This window comes from Paecilomyces variotii (genome assembly GCF_004022145.1).
Source record: "Paecilomyces variotii strain CBS 101075 chromosome Unknown C8Q69scaffold_4, whole genome shotgun sequence".
Lineage (NCBI taxonomy): Eukaryota > Fungi > Ascomycota > Eurotiomycetes > Eurotiales > Thermoascaceae > Paecilomyces > Paecilomyces variotii.
The window spans coordinates 1,788,379-1,808,043 of NW_021167143.1; the positions used below are offsets into that span (position 1 = coordinate 1,788,379).

Below are 19,665 nucleotides of genomic sequence, written 5' to 3' on the forward strand. Positions count from 1 at the left end.
CTCTTCATATAATAAGTCGAGAAAGCTACTTGGCCGCACTATGCGTCCGGAAACCAGAGGCCATTGTATCAACAGGCCCCCTAAAAGGGATAATAGATACTTACTACGGACGTATTGCGGATACTTTCGATGCAGTTATTCTGATTGAGGCTTGCAGAAGAGGTCTAGTTGAGCGAGTCACACGATTTCGATTCCATTGGCTCTCCAGAGCGGTTAGACCAGGCTCGGTTCTCGTTTTTTGTGAGGATGAAATGGGCGCTCATTCCACCCAAAATGTCAGGCCAAAGGGCGACAAAATGGCAATACTTCAATGTATCGCTTCACGCTCACTAAACCAACTCACCAAAAGGTGGTGGCTAGTAACTGACCCCGACAATTATACCTGGACCATCGTGGCTCATCCTCATCCTCATGAGCAAACGCATGAGTTGAAGCGGCCGCTGAACGATCAGCGCTTCTCTCATATCCACTCTATGCTAGCCTCAACTAAGAGTCTCACTGATACACCAGGATTATCCGGCACGAATAAAGAGTCAAAGCTGGACGAGGGTCAGAGTCTCTCCAAATGTACTGTGTCCGAACTTCTGAAGACAGATGCAGATTTAACCGTGAAGTCCGAGACGGAAAGCATATACTCAGATGACTACGCCACGTCCGACACTAGAATGGAATATCTCAGTGAATTTGCTGACGAGCTTGTCAAGGTTATCCAGCCTTACCAGCCTGATGAGAAAACTGTGCAGAGAATTTCCGCTGTCCTCTTGGATCTTCTCAAAGCTTTTGCCCTCAGCCTCGGTCATGGTTCACCTACCCCGTTGCATAGTGACATGGTGGTTCTCATTCACAAGAATCGGAAGTATGTTGAGCGGAGATAACGGTGCACTTATGGAGCGTTGCTAATTGTCGTTATTTTCCACTAGATACATCGTGACAGTGTTCAAGGAGCGCCTAATCAGAGACAACAGCAATAAGGAGAGGCCGGAATATGGGAATGACATGCCCTCGGGCGACATCATGTGCCTTCGGCAGTCGAAGAACGACGACCATGCCCATAAGCAAGTCCAACATACTGAACGCCAACTGGAGGCAGAGGCTCATGGACACGAATCTCTCCGTCTGCTAGAATACCGACGTCTTGTCCAGGGCGCCCCGACATATACATGGCTTCTCTCACACGTAAGAAACGAGTGCATTCTTTACACGCCTGGTCAGGACGTCGCAAAGGGCATCAGAAATGCCATCCTCAAATCATTACCTGTTTCATCGAGAATCAGCCATCAAAAGCCCACGGAAACTTTTAGCGTAGGTTTCAAAATAAAATGGGATCCTCTCAAGTTTCTGCTAGAGGAGTACGAAGAGGACCCGGCGGCAGCCCTCGAGCAAGCTCTTACTTTTACCGGGTTCGACAGTGAGGTCGAAGCAGAAAGCTTCGGCGAGTACATGCGTCGAACATGGCCTGTAACCGGTGATGCCATGGTTCTACTCCTCAAATCCCTTGTTTCAAATACCCGTGAAGGATTTGGTATGTGGTTGTCCCTCCCATCCTGTGCTCTCGCCACTAATACGCAACACGAAAATGCAGTCACCCGGGATGACGGTATAACTATGAACATCTCAATGCATCCATCACAGGATTGCAAGTCATCATTGGTTGTATGGCTTGATATCTGTGGTACTGCGGCGTCTATCGCGGAAGTAGGCGAGCAGCTTGCGTGGGCTGCAAGTGCTCTTCAGTCTGCGCAGCACGAGCATACACTCGTGAGGAGCAAACCCATCATTAATTCGGTTCAAATTGGACACGTATCTAATCAGGACTCTCCTTCGATATCTTATGTATCTGATATCGGCATTGAACTACATGAGATAAATCCTTCTGCCGAATATTGCTGGTTGGGGCTAGTTTCTCGCCCAGCGGTCGTTGAGGGCTTCCCAATTCGACAAAGACCAGCAGAGTGCCCTCCGGGTCTCGAAATCCCACTTCACGTCATGGCTCATCTTATGGATACTCGAAAGGTACACCGGTTTCATGGAAAGACCGTGCTAAAGGGGTTCTCGACTTTGTTGGTCCCAACGGGAAGCATCAACGATACCATTAGCTGGCATCTTATTCAGCAAAGTAATGATCAGCGAATTTCGTATCTTGAGAGTCAGATATTCCCAGACTTGACTATTTCAATCAGCCAGTTAGAGAAGGCCCGGCATATCCTGGGTTGGTGCCCTGAGATGGTATTCTACGGTGGTAAGGGGTTCCATCCCATTCCCACAAGGCTCTTGCATCTGACACTTAACACAGGAGCAGCCGATGCAAATTACGGAATTAGCGACTCTCAGCTTCCTCGGCTCCCTCCGCGTTGTGAGCTTCGTATTTTGAAGGATGCATCTCTATCCTCTGACTACACAATCACGGGGACCAAAGGATACATCCTGGGCCGAAAAGATGTTCGTTTACGACGCAACGGCTACGTGAGTAAAATGAAATGGGTCGCTGAAAAATACATCAATGTTTGGGACGTTGGAGAGGAAAGGGGCTGGCTACTCAATGGAGCGAGTGGTCTGCTGCATCTAGTTCGTGCGTCTTTGGAGCGAGACAGGTCTGATTCAGCTCTCAGATCAGTACTTCTCCTCAAAGAAGATAGCTTGACTGAGGCTTCGAAGGCACACCACCCCGCCGCCGCTCTGCACATCCTTCTTAACCCGAAGAATGTGGACCTCAGTATATACTGTGTCGATGCGCATGTAAAATTCAAAGACCGTGTGGAGGACTTCTATGATCAGCTAGAAAAATTATACGACTACCAAGTCAGTGGCCTCAGAGATGTTGAAGGAACGGCTGCGGTACCACGGTCTTTGCTGGAAGGATGGGACTTTCAGGACCTGATTCTCGAAAGAGATCCCATTCATCCCCGTCATACCACTCTCAACCAAGACGGATTATCTTGGGTTGATTTCATCCGCTCAATAAAGGCCATCACAGTATTTGGGCGTGGGTTCGGGGATATCATTAGGCCGCTGAACTCTTCTTGTTCGAAGTGGTCAAGATTGAAGCCGAAGAAATCATACCTTGCTGCTACCATGTTCGATCTGAATAAAATCATGGCTGCTCATGGTGATCCATACAGTGTTCCAATGAAACTAACCCATGATATCATGTGGAACATACCCGAAGAGGCATTAGCCCTTTGTCCGTGCAACGGAGACAGGCACAAAAGTCACACAATTTTGGTTCAGAGTCTTCTTCCCTCGAGCATGCGTCGTCAGCTACTTGCAATTTCCTCCATTCCCTCCAATATGGGACAAAATGACGGAGCTGTCATCTTTGGATTCAACAAGAGACACCGGTGGTTCTGGAGCGATACTGGTCCACCATCACGGACGCCAATCCACCTGGGTAGCGATACACCCTATAAAGAGTCTCTAAATACCCACTCTGACGATAGTGGCCTTGGGGGGAGTTCATATTCATCGACACCCAGTGAAACTGGGATGCCAGCTAGCTCTAGTTCGTCCGCCAACGATAACCCGAATTCCAGCCAGCGACTTAGGAAAAAACCCGGGTCAGGTAAGCGACAAATAGGCATCGGGAGCAATTCTCAGTCCGCAAATAAATACAGAATAGGGATTGTGTGTGCTCTACATATTGAATTGAAGGCTGTCCGCTCCCTGTTTGACGAAGCCCACTCCAATGTGGCAATAGCAGATGGAGACCCCAATTATTATGCTTTTGGACGCATGGGAGGGCACAATGTTGTTGCTGTATGTCTTCCACATGGAGTATATGGCACGAACGCGGCCACGGATGTCATATCGAATATGAGACGGAGCTTTCCGTCACTGGATTTCTGTCTCTTGGCTGGTATTGGAGCGGGTGTACCTTCGACGAAGAATGATATTCGTCTTGGAGATGTCGTCGTTAGCACACCCTCCGGAATGTACTCGGGCGTTCTCCCATATGATATGATTAAGAGTCTCGAATTAGGAATATCGCGACTAAATGGATACCTATGTCCACCACCGCAGACTCTGATGTGTGCAATTAGCGAGTTGGAGTCCGACCCAAATCTATCACCCACGCCCCTCGATGAGTTTCTGCAACGGATCCAAGAACGCAGTCCACAATATAAATATCCAGGAGCAGACAATGATCAACTTTTCACCCCCGAATATATACATCCTAATGAGAAGGATGAAACTTGTGAGAGATGCGATCCGAGCTACTTGATGAGAAGAACAAGACGCTCTTCCGATCAACCGAGGATTTTTTACGGTCTGATTGCATCCGGAAACCGGTTGATGAGATCTGCTAGTGAGCGAGATAAACTTGGAAGAGAGCATAACGTGCTTTGTTTCGAGATGGAGGCAGCAGGGGTCATGAATACTTTTCCGTGCTTGATCATCCGCGGGATATGTGACTACGCCGATTCTCACAAGAACAAGACCTGGCAATATTATGCATCCGCAACGGCTGCGGCGTACGCAAAATTGCTTCTTTCCCGCGTCAGAGGGTCAGGTACAACAGAAAGTCTTGCCTCAACAGCTGAGGTTCTCCAAGATCAGTACTCCTCGAGAAAGAGATTACGATCACAAGAGACAGGTGGGTACAGGATGTCTAGGAAACGGCAGCATAACCAAATGGCAGCTGCACAGTCGTGCTGGGATGGGGATGAGGGGAGACCCGAAAGATCAGATGAGAACGATGGTTCATCTGTGCACTATGAATCGCTGAGTAGCTCTGAGTAGCTGTCAACAGTGAGATCCGAGATGGCCATCGGTCCGACAGTGGCGCTGACTATGTTCGAGTCTAGCAAGCGAAAACTGTCTCATTATTTCACTTCCAACGCGCTACTAGTATCTGTATCTCAAAGGCTCGCGAAGAATATTATAGGCAGTGGACGAAAGAATACCAGTTTGGTCAGGTCTTTCGATAAGGATACTCGTCAAAATATACTGGTCTTCATCCTGGAATAGATTATTAGTGGATATGATTTTAGCAAGGTGAGGAATTCGTTTAGAAGTATTCCGCCATATCATAATCCAAGATTCTCTTTATGGGGTTCAGAGGGCAATGTTTAAGATCGGACACACGTAGTTGAAGAAGAGATGCCAGTAGGGGAGACCTATATACCTATAAAGCCTGACCTATTCCAAAAGTTCTGTGTAGAGTAGTTGATCAGCTGATGATCAGAGTCTGTAGCGGTATCTAATTTACTCCAGTGTACAGGAAGGGCTCAATTGGTCTTGGGCCGCGGGTTTGATTAAGCATTAAATAATTTTGCATTCCTATTGAAGCTAGAGTTAGCTAGCAAGCTAGGAGAAAAGTATAGCGCCAGGCAACAGGGTACTCCCATCAGTTCAATATCAAGCCTGCGACACCTCGAGGCCATGAGCTTGAAGCTCCATTGCCAGCAAATTGGCCATGCTTCTCTCTATATCCTCAGAAGATTCCCAATCTTTTTTAGTACAATCTTTGTAAGCTTCAATCACACGTGAATACCTTCCAGTCCATTTGGCATGGAAGTCCGCAAGCTTGGTCCCATGAGGAAGCCAAAAGCCATATGCGGGAATCTCAATTAGGGCTTCTTCCTTTTCATCTGGATTGACGGTGAATTTCCGCAGTCCCTGCCTAAAACTCGAGGCTAGTTTCGAATCCAGTTCACCAAGAACTGGTATAGTGCTTAGGCGGTCGATAATGGATGTCCAGTCTGAGCAGGACCTGACGATAAGTGTCGCAAGCCATTGGACAGGCTGAATGAAATAGGTGCCGCAAATCTTCTCCTCATAGTCCATGCATGACTGGGGGATCGTGAAACACTCAAGAGCTGCCATGACTGATGCCACCGATGGTGTTGCTTCCCAGAGATTCATAGGAGCATAAATGGCCTCCAATGATAACAAGCCGACCCGTATCAACTCCTCAGCTACGCAAAATACACGCTCCTGTACTTTCCATCTGAACCACGCAATGTAAGCAATTTGAGTGAGGGCCTCCGGTCTTTTCTCAGGAGGAAGCCGGGAGAGCGTGCACCATTCGGTTGTAACGGCTTCGTCCCCACGAGCGCACCACTCGAGGTTGATCAGTGCCATCTCGCCACTAATCATACTACTTGCCGTTGCGTAAGATGGATCTGATACTGTATTTCGTGTTGTAGGATGTCGCAGAAAGTCCAAGGCTTCATTTCTTGGAGTAAGCACTCGGCGAGCACGGACGGGAGCATTCGAAAAGGAGATATCTAAGTAGTCGCGGCACATAACTTCGCGCAAAAGGCGAACAATTCGCGAGTCTGTGAAGGATTCTGGTGTCGACCGCAGGTTTGTAGGTATATTAGGGTTATTTAGTTTTTGATAGACGTGGGCCTTCTGCTTCCGCAGTGTCCAGTTTTCATCATCATCTTTCATTAACCCAAGTGTTCGCACAAAGGTCTGGCCCAATAGAGAGTTTCGAAGTCGCCCATTGGCGGAACGGCGATCTGAATAACTTAGTTGACCGGCTTGGGCGGATATGTGCACGTAGATATTTGATTGATTTAAGTCAAGTTCCGCGGAGATGAAGAAAGTAGGTAGTACTGACAGTAATGCAAGGTGATTGTGGCGTTGCTATTATGCTGGTCGGAAGGTCGACAGAAGCAAAATCAAGACCCCTCGCGGGTGCCTGCTTATCGCCAAGCTTCTCCTTCGGAGGGTCTGCTGCCTAAGAACTGTAGCTGCCTTTTTTATAAATATATTTCAGGGTGTAAAACGGCGGGAAACCTGCTATGCGGGAATCTGTCGAATATTGAATGATGGCACGGAAGCATAGCCTGACCAAAACGGCATGAATTGATTGCTTGCTCGCTTGCTTGCTTGCTTGCTTGCTTGTTGATCTAGGGAGATCCGATCCCATATTTATCTCTAGCATACAAAGAACCTATATCCTAGTAATCTAGTAATCAAACGGATGATTGACAGATCACCTGGCGTTCTCTTTGTAGGCCGACACAATTCGGACACACGTAGTTAAAGAAGAGATGCCAGTAAGGGATGCCTATATACTTAACCCACAAAGCCTGGCCTAATCTAACCAAACCCCATTGATTGGGACGGACTATGATTTAAAATACCAAGATGTTGTGCACATTATTCATCCACTTTCTATTTCAAACACGAATAGATACAATCCAAAGTGTACTGCGGAACAGAAAAACTATAAGATCTCACTCAATGACAATCATCAGTTTTTTCCACCAAGTATCACGGACACGCTCAGGTTTTTCAGCTGCAATGACTTCGTCCAGCCCAGTCTGTAGGTCGACAGCTTCCGATGGCCACATCCAAGGCTCATGACGGTAAACGATTCTGTGACCGACATACAAGACCACAAAGGCCGGAATACCAATGTAGGCAGTAAAGAAACCAGAAACAGACCATTCCTGGGGAAAGAATACCGTGAAACCGTTGACAAGGGTGAGGAATATAGATCCCACGAGAGCAATATACGCGCCCCACGGCTGCAGGCGTGATTTATACGGCCTCTCCACGCCTTGTACTTTGGTCGCTTTGAGGAAGCGGAAATAAATGATGGCGCAGCAAGCCCAGCTGAGGAAGCCAGATGTGTTGGTTAGATTCACAAACCAGTTGAAGACAATAGAACTGGATGTTCCTAGCGAAAGGTATGCCAGGCCGGAGAACAAGGCACTGGTTCCAACAGCCACGTAGGGAAGACCCCAGCGGTTACAGGTCTTGAAGACGGAAGGTGCGTGGTTGGCCACAGCCAGAGAGTAGAGAGATCGAGATGACATGTACAGGAATGAATTTCCGGAGCTCCAGGCCGATGTGAGTACCACTGCGTTGACGATGTGGTCCAAAACTGGTATACCAGCATTCTTGATACCGATGACGAAAGGCGAGGAGCCCGCACCAGCACCGCCGTTTGTCAGCTTCTTGCTGTCCGATGGACAGATAACCGTGATGGAGAGGGTTCCCAGAATATAGAAGAACACGAGACGGTAGAAGAAGCGTCTTGACGCGCGAGGGATGTTGCGACGAGGGGACTCCATCTCGCCGCCTCCGATGACGATCAGTTCCGGCGCAAACATGAAGGCGAAGGCACTCAGGATAATGCAGTGTAGGAGGGCAACAAATCGTCCGGCATTGCCATCCACTATATATGTCTTCCCTGCTGTATACGGATGTTTCCAATAATGGAATCCTAGTCGCTGATGGCTCGGACCGCCTCCCCAGAAAAGGATGAACGACAACATCAGGAGACCGACGAGAAGGATGACTTTGAGACTGGAAAACCAAAACTCCGATTCACCGTAGAAACTGACAGGCAGCAGGTTCAGTCCGACGATGATCACCAGCATAACCTAACCATCGGCGTCAGCAGTCACTTCTTTCAATTCGGGGTTTTCATCGCCAAAATCTCAATTACTTGCCGTTATCCACACGCCAATTGAGATGTGACCTTCTGGATCCCAGTATCCTATCACTAAGGAAGCGGCTGTGATCTCATACGGAACCAGAATTCCTAGTGAATACCAATACAGGTACCCCATTGAGAAACCGAGGCTGCTGGAGACATATCGATATCCGTAGTAACTCATACTTCCTCCGTGCACCGGCAAGTAAGACGCAACCTCGGAAATGGCAGTGACGATAAAAAAGACGAGAAATGCGACAATGATATACGATGCGAACAAGAAGGCTGGGCCGCCCAATGCTAGAGCTTGGCCACTGCCTACGAACAGACCGGTACCAATTGTTCCTCCCAGGGCCATCATCTGTAGATGGCGACTCTTCAGTCCGCGCTTGGTGGATGCATATCGTTCGTCGTACAGATCAGCTTCAATCTTCGACGTGAGGTTCTGGCGTGTCTCGATGACCTCGCCATCTTCCGGGGCATCTTCAACGTCAGGCGGCAAGGCGCCCTTGGTATCTTGTGATTTCTCCCACATGGCTGGCAATTGAGGAAAATCAACGAGTGCAAAACAACAACTAATGTTGATTTTCCCTGGGGGTTACTGATGGATGCCCGGGGGTCTCAGCCTATGCCGCCTGGGCGTGGCCGGATCAAGATCGAGGATAGGGCTGTTGACAAGAATAAAAAGCAACAGGGTCTGGGAAAACAGCTATGGGATATATTACTATATTATTATTCTCCTCGTGGCAACATGACAAGAGCACCTAGCGCATGGGGTCCCCATCTTTGGTTGAGGGCGCCGCAGTAAGAGCTTCCGTGCACATACAGTACACCTGCAACGGCCGCAAAGAAACCACATGGGAACAGAGACTGACAGATTGCCGAGAAACTTAGACAGAGAGCAAAATGCTTGGAGCTGGGTTGCCACGCCGCCAACTAGTTCTTGTCAAGCGTTATGCGAGATAACCATCGAGGAGACGCCATTGGGTGGAGAATTATCCTTGTCGTAGTTGACAAGCGTGGTAGATAAGGAGGACAGTTTCGAATCTACAAGCAAGAGACAGCCTCGTTGAGAATCTCTTCATGTTGATCAGTCAGCTCCTGCATATGCGCTTCGAAGATAGTCAGCACACGGCATTCTAGAAGGACAAGATCATACTTGTCGCATTCCCGAATTAGAATATTGAAGGAGAGCCGGAACTGACCACATTCACATCTTACCATTTGCATCCATATACAGTGCAATTCCCCCCGGTCTCTCGCCCTTCCTCGTGGATCCGAGAGTCTTATCAAACCCTGCTATAGCACACGTAAACGTCTCCTGATAAGCTTAGAATCACCCCAAAAGTAATAATATACACGGGACTTGGCAAGAACGACGCCACATTAACTCGCAGTCTTTTTTTCCTTCCTTTTCCATCACGAGAGGTCAACGCCGCTCATAGAATAGAACAGCGCCTAGGTGTGCGCCTCAAAAATGTTATGACGGCTTATCTTTTCTTAAGTACCACGTAGATTGCAGTAAGTAAGTACTCCCGAGACAAAACGACGGCGGTTAGTTATCATTTGCCGAGCCGCTCCTTTCGAGTTAGGGCAAAGGGAGAAGAAGCGTATGACTCGGCGAGGATCTTCGGGCAAGTCTACCCAGGTAGTCTACTTACTCCGTAGTTGAAACGGAAATGGATGAAACTTGGCCCATATGCCTAGAAAGAATTAGCGTACTCGTCACGAATATACTGTTAGTACATACTACATCGTAATCACAATAGGAAGGGCATTGCAGTTCAAGTAATAATCGAGATAAAGAGGTGTTTTTGTGTTCACACTTCATAACTTCTATGCTTTCCGTCAGTGGCTTTCCAATGTCCGCTTTTGTTCATTCTGATATCTTAGGCTTTGCAGATACACCCGGAGAAACTACTAAGATAGTATCTAGCGCATAGGACAACACGCTACCGTATCCCCAAGGAAAAGTCCTACTGTACCAGTATGTCCGTGGTGAGCGCCACGCCGAGTACGAACGTCCCGATAAGATTTCGCATCCAAGATATGATCGAAATGCGGAGCGATATGATATCAGATAAGGTCCGGGCTATCTAACTCCTTCAAGGTCCTGATTGTGTACGTAAAGTGGGCGATACGACAGGCGAGGATCAGACCAAAACAAGGGAGAGATAATGAGGGGAAGGTAACGAGTTTAAGTCCCATTAGAGAGAAAAAGAAACCCATCTTCACTTGCGTCTATCGACTATTCATAACAGCATCATAGATCACATGATATTTTTTGTGTGACCCACGGGGTACACTGCACCATCCCATCAATATATTTTGGGAGTCGGGGTCTTCCCGACGGAAAATAAACTCTCGAAGGCAATAAAAGGCAGCTTCAAGATGGGTAAAAGGAAAAATCAGGTCGAACAGAAAAGAAAAGGTGGACCGCCTGAACGCCAGCCCTATGCCACACTACTGGTCCCATCGATCAAGAAGCCTGCAATTCGTGGTTTGTTGATTAAGAAGAAACAGAGTCGAAAGAGACGGCCCTGCCACAGATCATGTTTATTTGGCAACAGCCGCACTAGAACCATATGTTAGCTATACAGTCTTCGTTTGGAGGAGTTTCCTGGACGATACGAACCTCAAGACTTGCGTTCTGAAGAACGCACCCTTGGTCTTCTCGATGACCTGCTGGTACACCGACTGAGGAGGGTGGTTCATGAGGACAGTGCCCTCCTTGTAGTCAATCTTGGCATCGACACGGGTGTCGCGGATCAGGTTGACAATCCACTTCTCACCCTCATCCTGGTTCAGACCCAGACGGGTGGAAAGGTCCCTGAATAACCATGTTAGCACTCTTGTCGGACGGTGACTGCACGCGTGTTACATACTTGATATCGATCCGCTGGTGGATCTTGCAGTAGCTCTCAGAGATGAGATGTCTGGCGGCCTCCACGAAGGCATCAGCGGCGGCCACGAGGAAGAAGTCGCTCCGCAGCACCTCCTCGGCTTCACCAAGTTTCTTCTGGGCCTCCTCGAAGTCAAAGTCGACGTAGAGGGCCTTGACGAAGTCCGTGATCGGATCAGAATACTCGTAGTCCTCTTGTCGCACTACTCGGATCAAATCCTTCAGCTGCTTCTGGTAAGCGTTGGTGTTCTTGTGTCCCCGGTTGCGGTTGGTAATGACAGCGGCAGCCAGATATCGAAGGATCCAGGGGCAGTTGGTCTGGATGGTGTTGATGTAGGCGGGGGAGAAGAAGAGGTCGGTAAGGACATCGCGGGCGGGTTCATGGTTGAAGAACGGGAAGAGGGACCAGTGGATCAGCCACGATCGGTGCTGGAGCTGACCCAGAGGGTTGTTGAAAAGCCGAGTCTCAATCGACTCCTTCACCTTCTGTACCTCCTCCATGGCACCCTCCCAGCTAGTGGTGAGGATCTCAGAGGCCAGCTTACCCCACGTGGCGGAAGTGACCTTGTCGTTATCCGTGGACAGGACACGGAACTGGTAGAGCAGCTCTGCGGCATTGCCATAACTACCACAGCTGTATTGGAACCGGCCGTAGTCGTACAGGACGTTGACCATGTCAACGGTGACACCGTGCTGCTCCTCCAGGTACTTCAAGTTGGCAACCTTGTCGCTGCGTAGGTTACCGACAACAGCATCATCCTGCAGCAGCTCCGTGATCTTGCTGCTATCCTCCTGGTACTGCTGCAACTTCGCCAGCACTTCCTCCCTCTTCTTCACAAATTCCTCGGGGACCTTGTCAGAGTCGTTGATTTCCTGCCAGAGGTTCGCGACGTAGTCGGTCATGTTGGTGTGCTTGAGAAGCTCATACTTGGCGCGGGTGATCTCGCGGTTCTCATCCTCCTGACCGGAGATGAATTCCAACAGCGGGAAAACGAGGTGACGGTCGAGGTAGGGGATCAACTTGGGCAGCAGGTCGTATTCCTTTGCGATTTCCTCTGCGGTCTTGGGAGGCTGGGCAGCGGCGCCCTTGAGCAGGGTCTCTGCGGACGGGGGAGCGTTGTCTGCCATGGTGAACGATGGCAGCGGTGCAGAGAGCGACAGCGAGGGGGTTGGGGAGGGGAAGGGAAGATAGAAGGCAGAGAGCGTCTGGATCTTCTTCCTTTGGATGAATGTGCGACTTCTTTTGGCGGGCGAAAATGTGAGTGGGAGGGCCGGAGCACGCTAGGCCGAGAGTAGTCTAGACCGACGGCCGCCGGTCGAGGACGTCAAAACTGCTTGAACGCAAGAAAGTATCGAAGATAGCCAGAGATCCCATTGTTCTCTCCCCAGACCTCCACGCTTTCTCGACCCCGTCTGCTTGGGTGCCGTTGTTTGCAGTCAGCGAGGTGTCAGGTTGCTCGTCCGGTCCTTCTCCTGCCCGTCATGGCGTCTCTGCTGCCATCTTCCTCGCTATCCTCGGCTGTCCGAAAGCAGTCGTCGTCTCTGTCGCTGAATCTCACATCGACCCAGACCACGCTGTCAACTAGACGCTTCAGCACAATCCCAGTGACATTCTCATACGGAGGACAGAGTCAATTGCGTATGGCTTCCATATTCCCCGTGACGCGGCTTCCTACCGCATCGTATGATAGCCGGGAAAAAAAAATTGCTAACATGTCGCAGGAAACCTTCTACAATCTCCCTCCAGACCTTCTTTCTCCCACACTGTGCTTCCTATTCAGCAGTCGCGAACCTTCCTGGCAAAGCTCACTCGTCGATCTCCGGCTACCGCAGAGAGACATTCGAATCCCGCCCCCACGACTCCGCAGACGCAAGCACAAGCTCCACCTCTGCAGCTAACCAACCTGCCTTATTTCGTTCGTCGTACTCCCTCCAACCAGTTACCCGTCTATCTCGTTACCAAAGCTGGCGGTACCAAGCAGCAAACCAAGATTCAGAAGACAGAGGGCGACCTGGAGGCCCTCCGGAGTGACCTGGCACGTGCCCTGGGTTTGGAGTCGGGAGATTCGCGCAACAAGAGCCCAGATGTAACGATCAACAGGCTCAATGGGCATATCATTGTCAAGGTATGCATAGTCTGCACTCTCTTTTTATTTCCATTTATTTCTTTTCCTCTGGGGTCCAGAGCTCCCTCTCTGGATAGAAGAGAGCAAAAATTCCTCATCACCGTAACACGTCGGCTAACCGATAATCAAATACATAGGGCTGGCGTAAACCCGAGATTCAGAAATTCCTTCTGGAACGCAACTTCTAAAAAGTTCCTCTCACTTTGAAATTCAATCAACTCCATATCGACGACCCGGACATACAGCATGACCTACACATCCTTGCGATGACGAATCACATATCATCTTGAAAAAAGAGCGGTTCACAGTAGCAATTTCGAGAGGGGTTTAAAGAGCCGTGAGAAGAGAGACGGAAAGTCAGAGAGAAATATCGAGTACAGTGAGCGTGGATTCTATTTTTTCGTTTTTTCTTTTATTTCCCTACTCCATTGGGTTCTGCAGTTGCGTTCTCGGCTTTGTCGATTTTACCGGTGTATGTTTCCTTTTAAACCTTGGCGGTCTGGGTCTTACGCTCATCTTGTCTCCCTATTTCTTCACGCTTCACGTATCTCCATGTATCATTTCTATCTGTACATCTCCAATGATCTCCTCAAATATGTCTGTTTGCAGGCTTTTAATCGAGCGTGAAAAAAAATGGACATGCGAATTTTCTGTTATTTGGGGGATGTTATTGAGCCGGGTAAACTTAACGCAGAAAATATATGCGTCTCCTCTTATTCTCACTTTTCTTTTTTTTATTTTCTTTTTCATATTCTGAATCTCATAGTAAGTTAGTCGACTGTACGGACTAGGGGTTAAATGAACGGAAATGGAAATCTCTCTACTCGGTAACTGTTTACAACTTACTGTATAATTGATTCTCTGTCTGAGTCTTATAGATGAAACTGTATATGTGAGCAGTAGATATGCTGAGTACAATATCAGGGACGTTCAGGTCGTTCGGTCTATATCAATATCTCGACTTTACCACTCTCTTATAGGCGTCCGGTTTTCTGCCAGCTCCAGAGATCACGCAACTTCGAAATGTCACTACGGCTTACTGTGGTTCGAGCATCAGGGTAGCGTCCGTCCCCATTCCCATCTCTCTAACTCTGGGAGAGATAACCGTTACGTTAATGCAGGATTGAGAACTGTAAAATAATCCGTGTAGAATAGTTTATACCCGCTTCGTTTCTAAATTACCTAGAGAGAGAGCGGATGTCTGTTATCGGTATGATACTTTCATGAATTCGCCGTATCCGACCGTTCCTTTCCCAAAAATTTCGCTTTTCCCACTTCGCAGATGAATAACAAACGGCTCAACACACAATTGAGAGAGATACTATTATCTCGAAAAGCAAATAATGTGCTAGCCATCAATCACAACCCAAAAAAACGTATCATGCACACTCGCTCAAAAAGGGATTTCGGCACTGTACACTGTCAAACAAAACGGTATAGTATGTCATTGTAGCAGTAGTTGTTTCCTCGCCTGCGCCAAGAATAAAACACCTTCAGAGGAAAGAAGACATCAGTAGAAGAGAAAAAATATTGGAAATCCGAATGCAGTCAACTAATCCGGAAAGGCCCGAATTTATTTTAACAGAGCACAGAAGGAAAAGCAGGAACAGCTTTGCGGATAGTATCGTCAAACACCCAATCCAGCATAAGTGATCAATTGTCGAACCACCGCTGGATCTAGGTTTGGCGTCAGCAAGGCACCAAGCAGGCTTTCTTTCTTCGGAAGAACACCTGAAGGAACACTCAAGGTGGCAGCACCGTCCACGCGTTTTGACTTTTCCGCTAATCGACGCAGAATCGCCAACCCTCGGTGGATTATGGAGCTATATGCATGCGCATCTGCGTCCGCCTGCCCTCTTGCTGCCTGACTTTGACGCTGGTTGACCGGGGGCACTCGTTCTGTGCTTAGCAGGCAGGAAAGTCTGAGGAGATGCACTGCGAAACCATCCGTAGATTTCAGCCATGCCTTCGCTAGGGAACCAGTAGCAAAGCCGGATAGGACATCGGCTGCCAATAAGCCCTGCATTAGGAATATTTTCCGGGCATCTGCAATAGCAAGAGGTTTCCGTGGCTGATCCGGGATGGGGGAGATCGCCAAGCCGAAGGCACGGGTAAGTAACTCGTCCTGAGGCGCTGCGGACCCTTCACCAGCAAATATAGCCCTGTAATACATTCGGTTTGGTTCATCTCTAGCTAGCAATTTGGCCAAGCTATCGATTGCAGCAGGTGTATATCTGTGGACAGCCGGATTGTAAGGCGCAAACATGATGCCCTTGGGTCCAAGACTAGGCGCAGGAGTCGGCACAAAGGACAAGAGGAAATGTAGAAGACACAAAGCTTCCTCCTTCCCAGGAAGGTGAATCGTGTGCGCCAAGTTACTGAGGTATGTCACCGCGTCCTTCATGAAATCCAGGGTATTCTGATGTGTCCGCAAAAGCATACTCCTTGTCCCCAGATACCGAATTATAGTAGAGAAGAACTTGACGACAGGCGCCGTTCCTAATATTCCAAAATTCGACTCCGTGAATGAGAAGTTGCGAAGAATAGTGGTGATACAGATAATCCTGTCGACGGCGCGATCGAGCTCATACTCGAGACTACCGAACTCTGGGACGTCGACAAGCGACGATATCTCCAGGCGGCAGCCGCGCACGACCTCCTCATACGAAGGGAGAAGCATGACATCCGACACCTCGATCGTATTCTCAGCAAGCAGTTCCGCTTGCTCTTCCGCGCATTCCACCAAAGTCTCGACCAGATCGTCACAGTTATCCAGGGACAGCTGAATGGCTGGCTCACATGAGATGGTGGTCAGTGTGTCCAAGGCCATCCGCATCTCAGCATGCAAGCCGGACTTGATACTCATCGTCAAGGCATGAATATCAATAACGCCTAGCTCCGCAAAACTAGGGACGTTTGGCTTGAGCCTCGTTATATCCTCCGCTAGTGAGTATACTTCGTCGACCACTACCGGGCCATGAAGTTTGTGTTCAGACAAGACCTTCGGTTTGAACGGATCTTCAATAGGATGCTGGAAGGGTACATGCGCTGATGGTTCAGGACCTCCAGGAGGCTTCCCAGCCACTGCGGCGGATGAAGCCTTCCCGGGTTGAGCGGGTGACGGAACGGGGAACTGCCCAGAAGGGTCTTGCGGTGTCCCTGGAGGTTGTGAGGTACGCGAGAGACTTGGTCGGTGCTGTGGTGGCTGCTGCTTGGACTGGGCCTTAACTTGCGGGGTCATGAATCCGTTCGCTGCGTTCTGTTGCAGGTTGCTCTGGACCAAAATGCCAGTTTGGGGAGATTGGGAAAACTGTTGCGAGGCTTCAAATCCTTGACCAGGCTTTGCAGGAGATGGTTGTTGAAAGGGCATCCCAGTGGGATCACTAGGTTGCCTCTGTGGAGTATGTTGCTGCATTTGTTCTGCAAACTGTTTCTGCTGAGAGCTTAGGAAGGCCTGTTCATATGGCGCAAGATTCCTCAGATAGTGGTCACGGATCTCCTGTGCGGCCATGGGATACTGCATCTGAGGGAATTGTAGTTGCTGAGCAATAGCAGGCCACATATTTGCAGCCGTGATCTTCTTTGATCCGCCCATCTTGATAACGGTCGCATAAAGCTGCACTAGATTGAGCGGCCGCCCACTGACGATCGGGTTTGGGTCTAGAGGAAGGTTGCGAGACAGCATGAACTTCTGAAGAGATCTCATGAAGCCTTCTGGGTTCGCAGGTTTAGTCATATTCTGCTGCATTTGCCTTATGGCCGCCATCTGGGGATTAACCATAGGATTCATCCCGCTGCTACCGGGCCGACCGGCCATGGCAGGGTTGTTAGCATGCATCTGACGGGCTTGATTGTGAAGCTGCATCTGGTACAATCGCTGCTGTTGCGCCGCCAAGGCTTGAGCAGGATATGCTTGCGGCATGTTATTGAACTGCGCTTGCATGGATGCCTGGACAGCAGCGGATGTCATAGCCGGCGCTGGCGAGAACTGAGGCGGCATCCCCTGAGGGAAAGGTTGTCCTGGCATGAAAGTATTGTTTTGAGGCGTGTTTACTCGGCTACCATGTTCAGACTGCGTCGGTGACATCTGAGATCCCACATGGTGACCAGCAGGAGAGAACGGGCTGGGAGACGCAGTCTGCATCCTCTGGACCCCATGCTGGTCAAAGTCTTGCATGATCGGAGACCGTGTCGCATTGGCTGAGCCCGCTTGTTGGAGATGTTGATAGGGCGTTGGTGGTTGAGCGAACTGCGGAGCACCGTTGGAAGGGCCCTGGAAGCCAGGGAACGGGACCTGATGGGGCGTCTGCGACCGTGTCGCTGGCAAGCCACCAGCTGCCTGGCGAGGCGACATAGACATTCCATCTTCTGGTCGTGGCCGCTTCGAGGGGATCACTTGGTTTGGGTTGAATCCGGGCGAGACGTTTCGCGGGACGCCATTGAACATGCGCTGGAATTGGTTCGGGTCCTGGGGAGTCGGAGAAGGATGGAGGAAGGCCATCGAAGGATCGATGGTCGGGTTAAAGGCACCATTATCATGGTTTGGGATGTTCGAGGCGTCAGCAAGCCAGGCATTCATGTCGTATAGCTCGACCAACCCATCTATGGAGCGAAGATATGGATCAGCAAGTAATCAGAGACGCGACCGTGCATGAAGGGATCATCAAGAAGCCACGCGACAGCATCGTCACCATCTCACTCCGTGCTTCCCCCGACAGGTCTCGAGCGACAGGTTACTACCAAGACGATCCAGACGCGTTGGGATGCGCAACGGGGCCGGCAGGCGAGGGCGCGACGACAACGCGCGAAACGCCAGCTGCGGGCCACCAGCACCACTAGAAAGGCCAAGCCACTCAGAGGGACCGGAGAGAGATGGGACGAAAGGCGACGACAGATGCAAGGATCGGAAAACAACAAGATAAGCACATACCGACAAGGTTGGTTGACTGGGCGGCCGAAATGCGAGCGGAGGAAGAGGTTGATGCCCGGTTCCGAAAATAGCAGCGGTCAGAAGAGACTCAGTTGGCCGCGCGCGAGAAGGGCCGGGTCACGGGACCAGCGCCGGGCAGCAGCGAGCGCTGGCGGGATGCGAAGCAGGCCGACCGTGGTGAGAGAGCAGGACGGGGATGCGGTCGCTACAAGCTATCTATCTCATCAGCATCAAACCGATTTAGAGGATGATGAATCGGACTAATGATAACGGGCCATGAGGAGCTGGAAGGGCCTCCGACGGGACGCAGCAAGTGCGCTGTCTGCGCCCGCGTGTCGTGCTGAGGAATGACAGATGGCGGCTAGTGCGTGGCCACTGGTCACGCAAAGACGACCTGGTGTACGAGACCCGGAGGCCGAGAGAAGGAGAGCAAAGACGAGCGAGATAAACGGCCAGGGGAGGCGTACCTTGACACGAAGACTGTGCACTCTGGGGAGTGGAGGCTTCGGGGGGCAGCAGGAATGGGACGGACAGCCGTGGACAGAAAGAAGGCGTGTTGGGCGGAATAGGGGGCCCAGTGATTCCGGGCAGCGCGAAAGCGATCAGAAAAGATTTAGTTAGATAGTTAGTTAGATCAGTGGCAGCGGAAATCCGTGGCGAGAACCAGCAGTGCTCAGCAGCAGCAGCGGGTTTTGGTTTCAGGCAGTAATACGTTCTTTTTGGTTTGGAGACGCTCAGAGAGAGGGACCGAAAAGAGGGGAGAGCCGGGGCGCTGCAGAGCGTCTCCTATCCGAGGCCTTCTTCAGTCAGAAAACTTTCCGCCGCCTTAGCCCGCATCCGTTTCGCTTCATCTCATCAAGCCATCAGCCATCAGCACCTTGCTCTGCTCTACGCGACAACACAGTCCCTGCTATTCATCTATCAGTGCTGTCCAAAAGGACAATCCAAGATCATCATGGTCCTGGCGATGTTTTTTTCCCACCATCCTTATCATCTGGCGCGGGATTTGATGGTCTGAGGCTTGGCTCTGGGCTATTTTGGAGTATAATGGACGGACTCCGATCCGTCCAACGGCTCCAGACCGTGTTTCGTCATGTCCTGTCACGGAGGCTGACTCTTTGTCCAGCAGAACTGTCTGTCCATCTGGCAATGTCTGTTGAGTAGTTAGGAGAGATTCCCAGTTGCTCTCCCGTTACTTCAGTGCTCTGCAGATATCCGCCGTGCAGTAAGATCCTCGTCGGCCGCTTCACTGCCAGGCAAGGCTGAAGTGCTCCCAGAAACGCTGCCCAGTCGGGTTAGTGTGTCCACATTA

General features: G+C 50.1%; 6 protein-coding genes across 6 annotated transcripts; 2 read left to right on the forward strand and 4 right to left on the reverse strand.

The window, feature by feature from the left end:
* Positions 1 to 473: 473 nt before the first annotated feature.
* C8Q69DRAFT_401140 (hypothetical protein) lies at positions 474 to 4,737 on the forward strand (the record flags this gene model as incomplete). Its single annotated transcript, XM_028627915.1, has 4 exons — positions 474 to 856; positions 921 to 1,522; positions 1,583 to 2,239; positions 2,294 to 4,737. 4 exons carry the CDS (start codon positions 474 to 476, stop codon positions 4,735 to 4,737), a joined length of 4,086 nt encoding a protein of 1,361 aa, XP_028486118.1.
* Positions 4,738 to 5,101: 364 nt separating this feature from the next.
* Positions 5,102 to 6,539, reverse strand: C8Q69DRAFT_247663 (hypothetical protein). The gene has a single exon (XM_028626554.1). The coding sequence runs from the start codon at positions 6,391 to 6,393 to the stop codon at positions 5,356 to 5,358; it is 1,038 nt and encodes a 345-aa protein (XP_028486119.1). The 5' UTR covers positions 6,394 to 6,539; the 3' UTR covers positions 5,102 to 5,355.
* Positions 6,540 to 7,187: 648 nt separating this feature from the next.
* C8Q69DRAFT_506663 (proline permease PrnB) lies at positions 7,188 to 8,930 on the reverse strand (the record flags this gene model as incomplete). The annotated part of the gene is made up of 2 exons (XM_028632825.1): positions 7,188 to 8,342; positions 8,424 to 8,930. The coding sequence occupies 2 exons, from the start codon at positions 8,928 to 8,930 to the stop codon at positions 7,188 to 7,190; spliced, it is 1,662 nt and encodes a 553-aa protein (XP_028486120.1).
* Positions 8,931 to 10,951: 2,021 nt separating this feature from the next.
* C8Q69DRAFT_506664 (putative eukaryotic translation initiation factor 3 subunit EifCe) lies at positions 10,952 to 12,425 on the reverse strand (the record flags this gene model as incomplete). Its single annotated transcript, XM_028632826.1, has 3 exons — positions 10,952 to 10,970; positions 11,031 to 11,225; positions 11,281 to 12,425. The coding sequence occupies 3 exons, from the start codon at positions 12,423 to 12,425 to the stop codon at positions 10,952 to 10,954; spliced, it is 1,359 nt and encodes a 452-aa protein (XP_028486121.1).
* A 354-nt stretch (positions 12,426 to 12,779) lies between these two features.
* Positions 12,780 to 13,611, forward strand: C8Q69DRAFT_506665 (putative mitochondrial large ribosomal subunit L49; the record flags this gene model as incomplete). Its single annotated transcript, XM_028632827.1, has 3 exons — positions 12,780 to 12,936; positions 13,020 to 13,423; positions 13,561 to 13,611. 3 exons carry the CDS (start codon positions 12,780 to 12,782, stop codon positions 13,609 to 13,611), a joined length of 612 nt encoding a protein of 203 aa, XP_028486122.1.
* A 1,352-nt stretch (positions 13,612 to 14,963) lies between these two features.
* Positions 14,964 to 18,354, reverse strand: C8Q69DRAFT_247841 (putative ARID/BRIGHT domain protein). Its single transcript, XM_028626555.1, has one exon. It carries the CDS (start codon positions 18,000 to 18,002, stop codon positions 15,051 to 15,053), a length of 2,952 nt encoding a protein of 983 aa, XP_028486123.1. The 5' UTR covers positions 18,003 to 18,354; the 3' UTR covers positions 14,964 to 15,050.
* Positions 18,355 to 19,665: the final 1,311 nt, after the last annotated feature.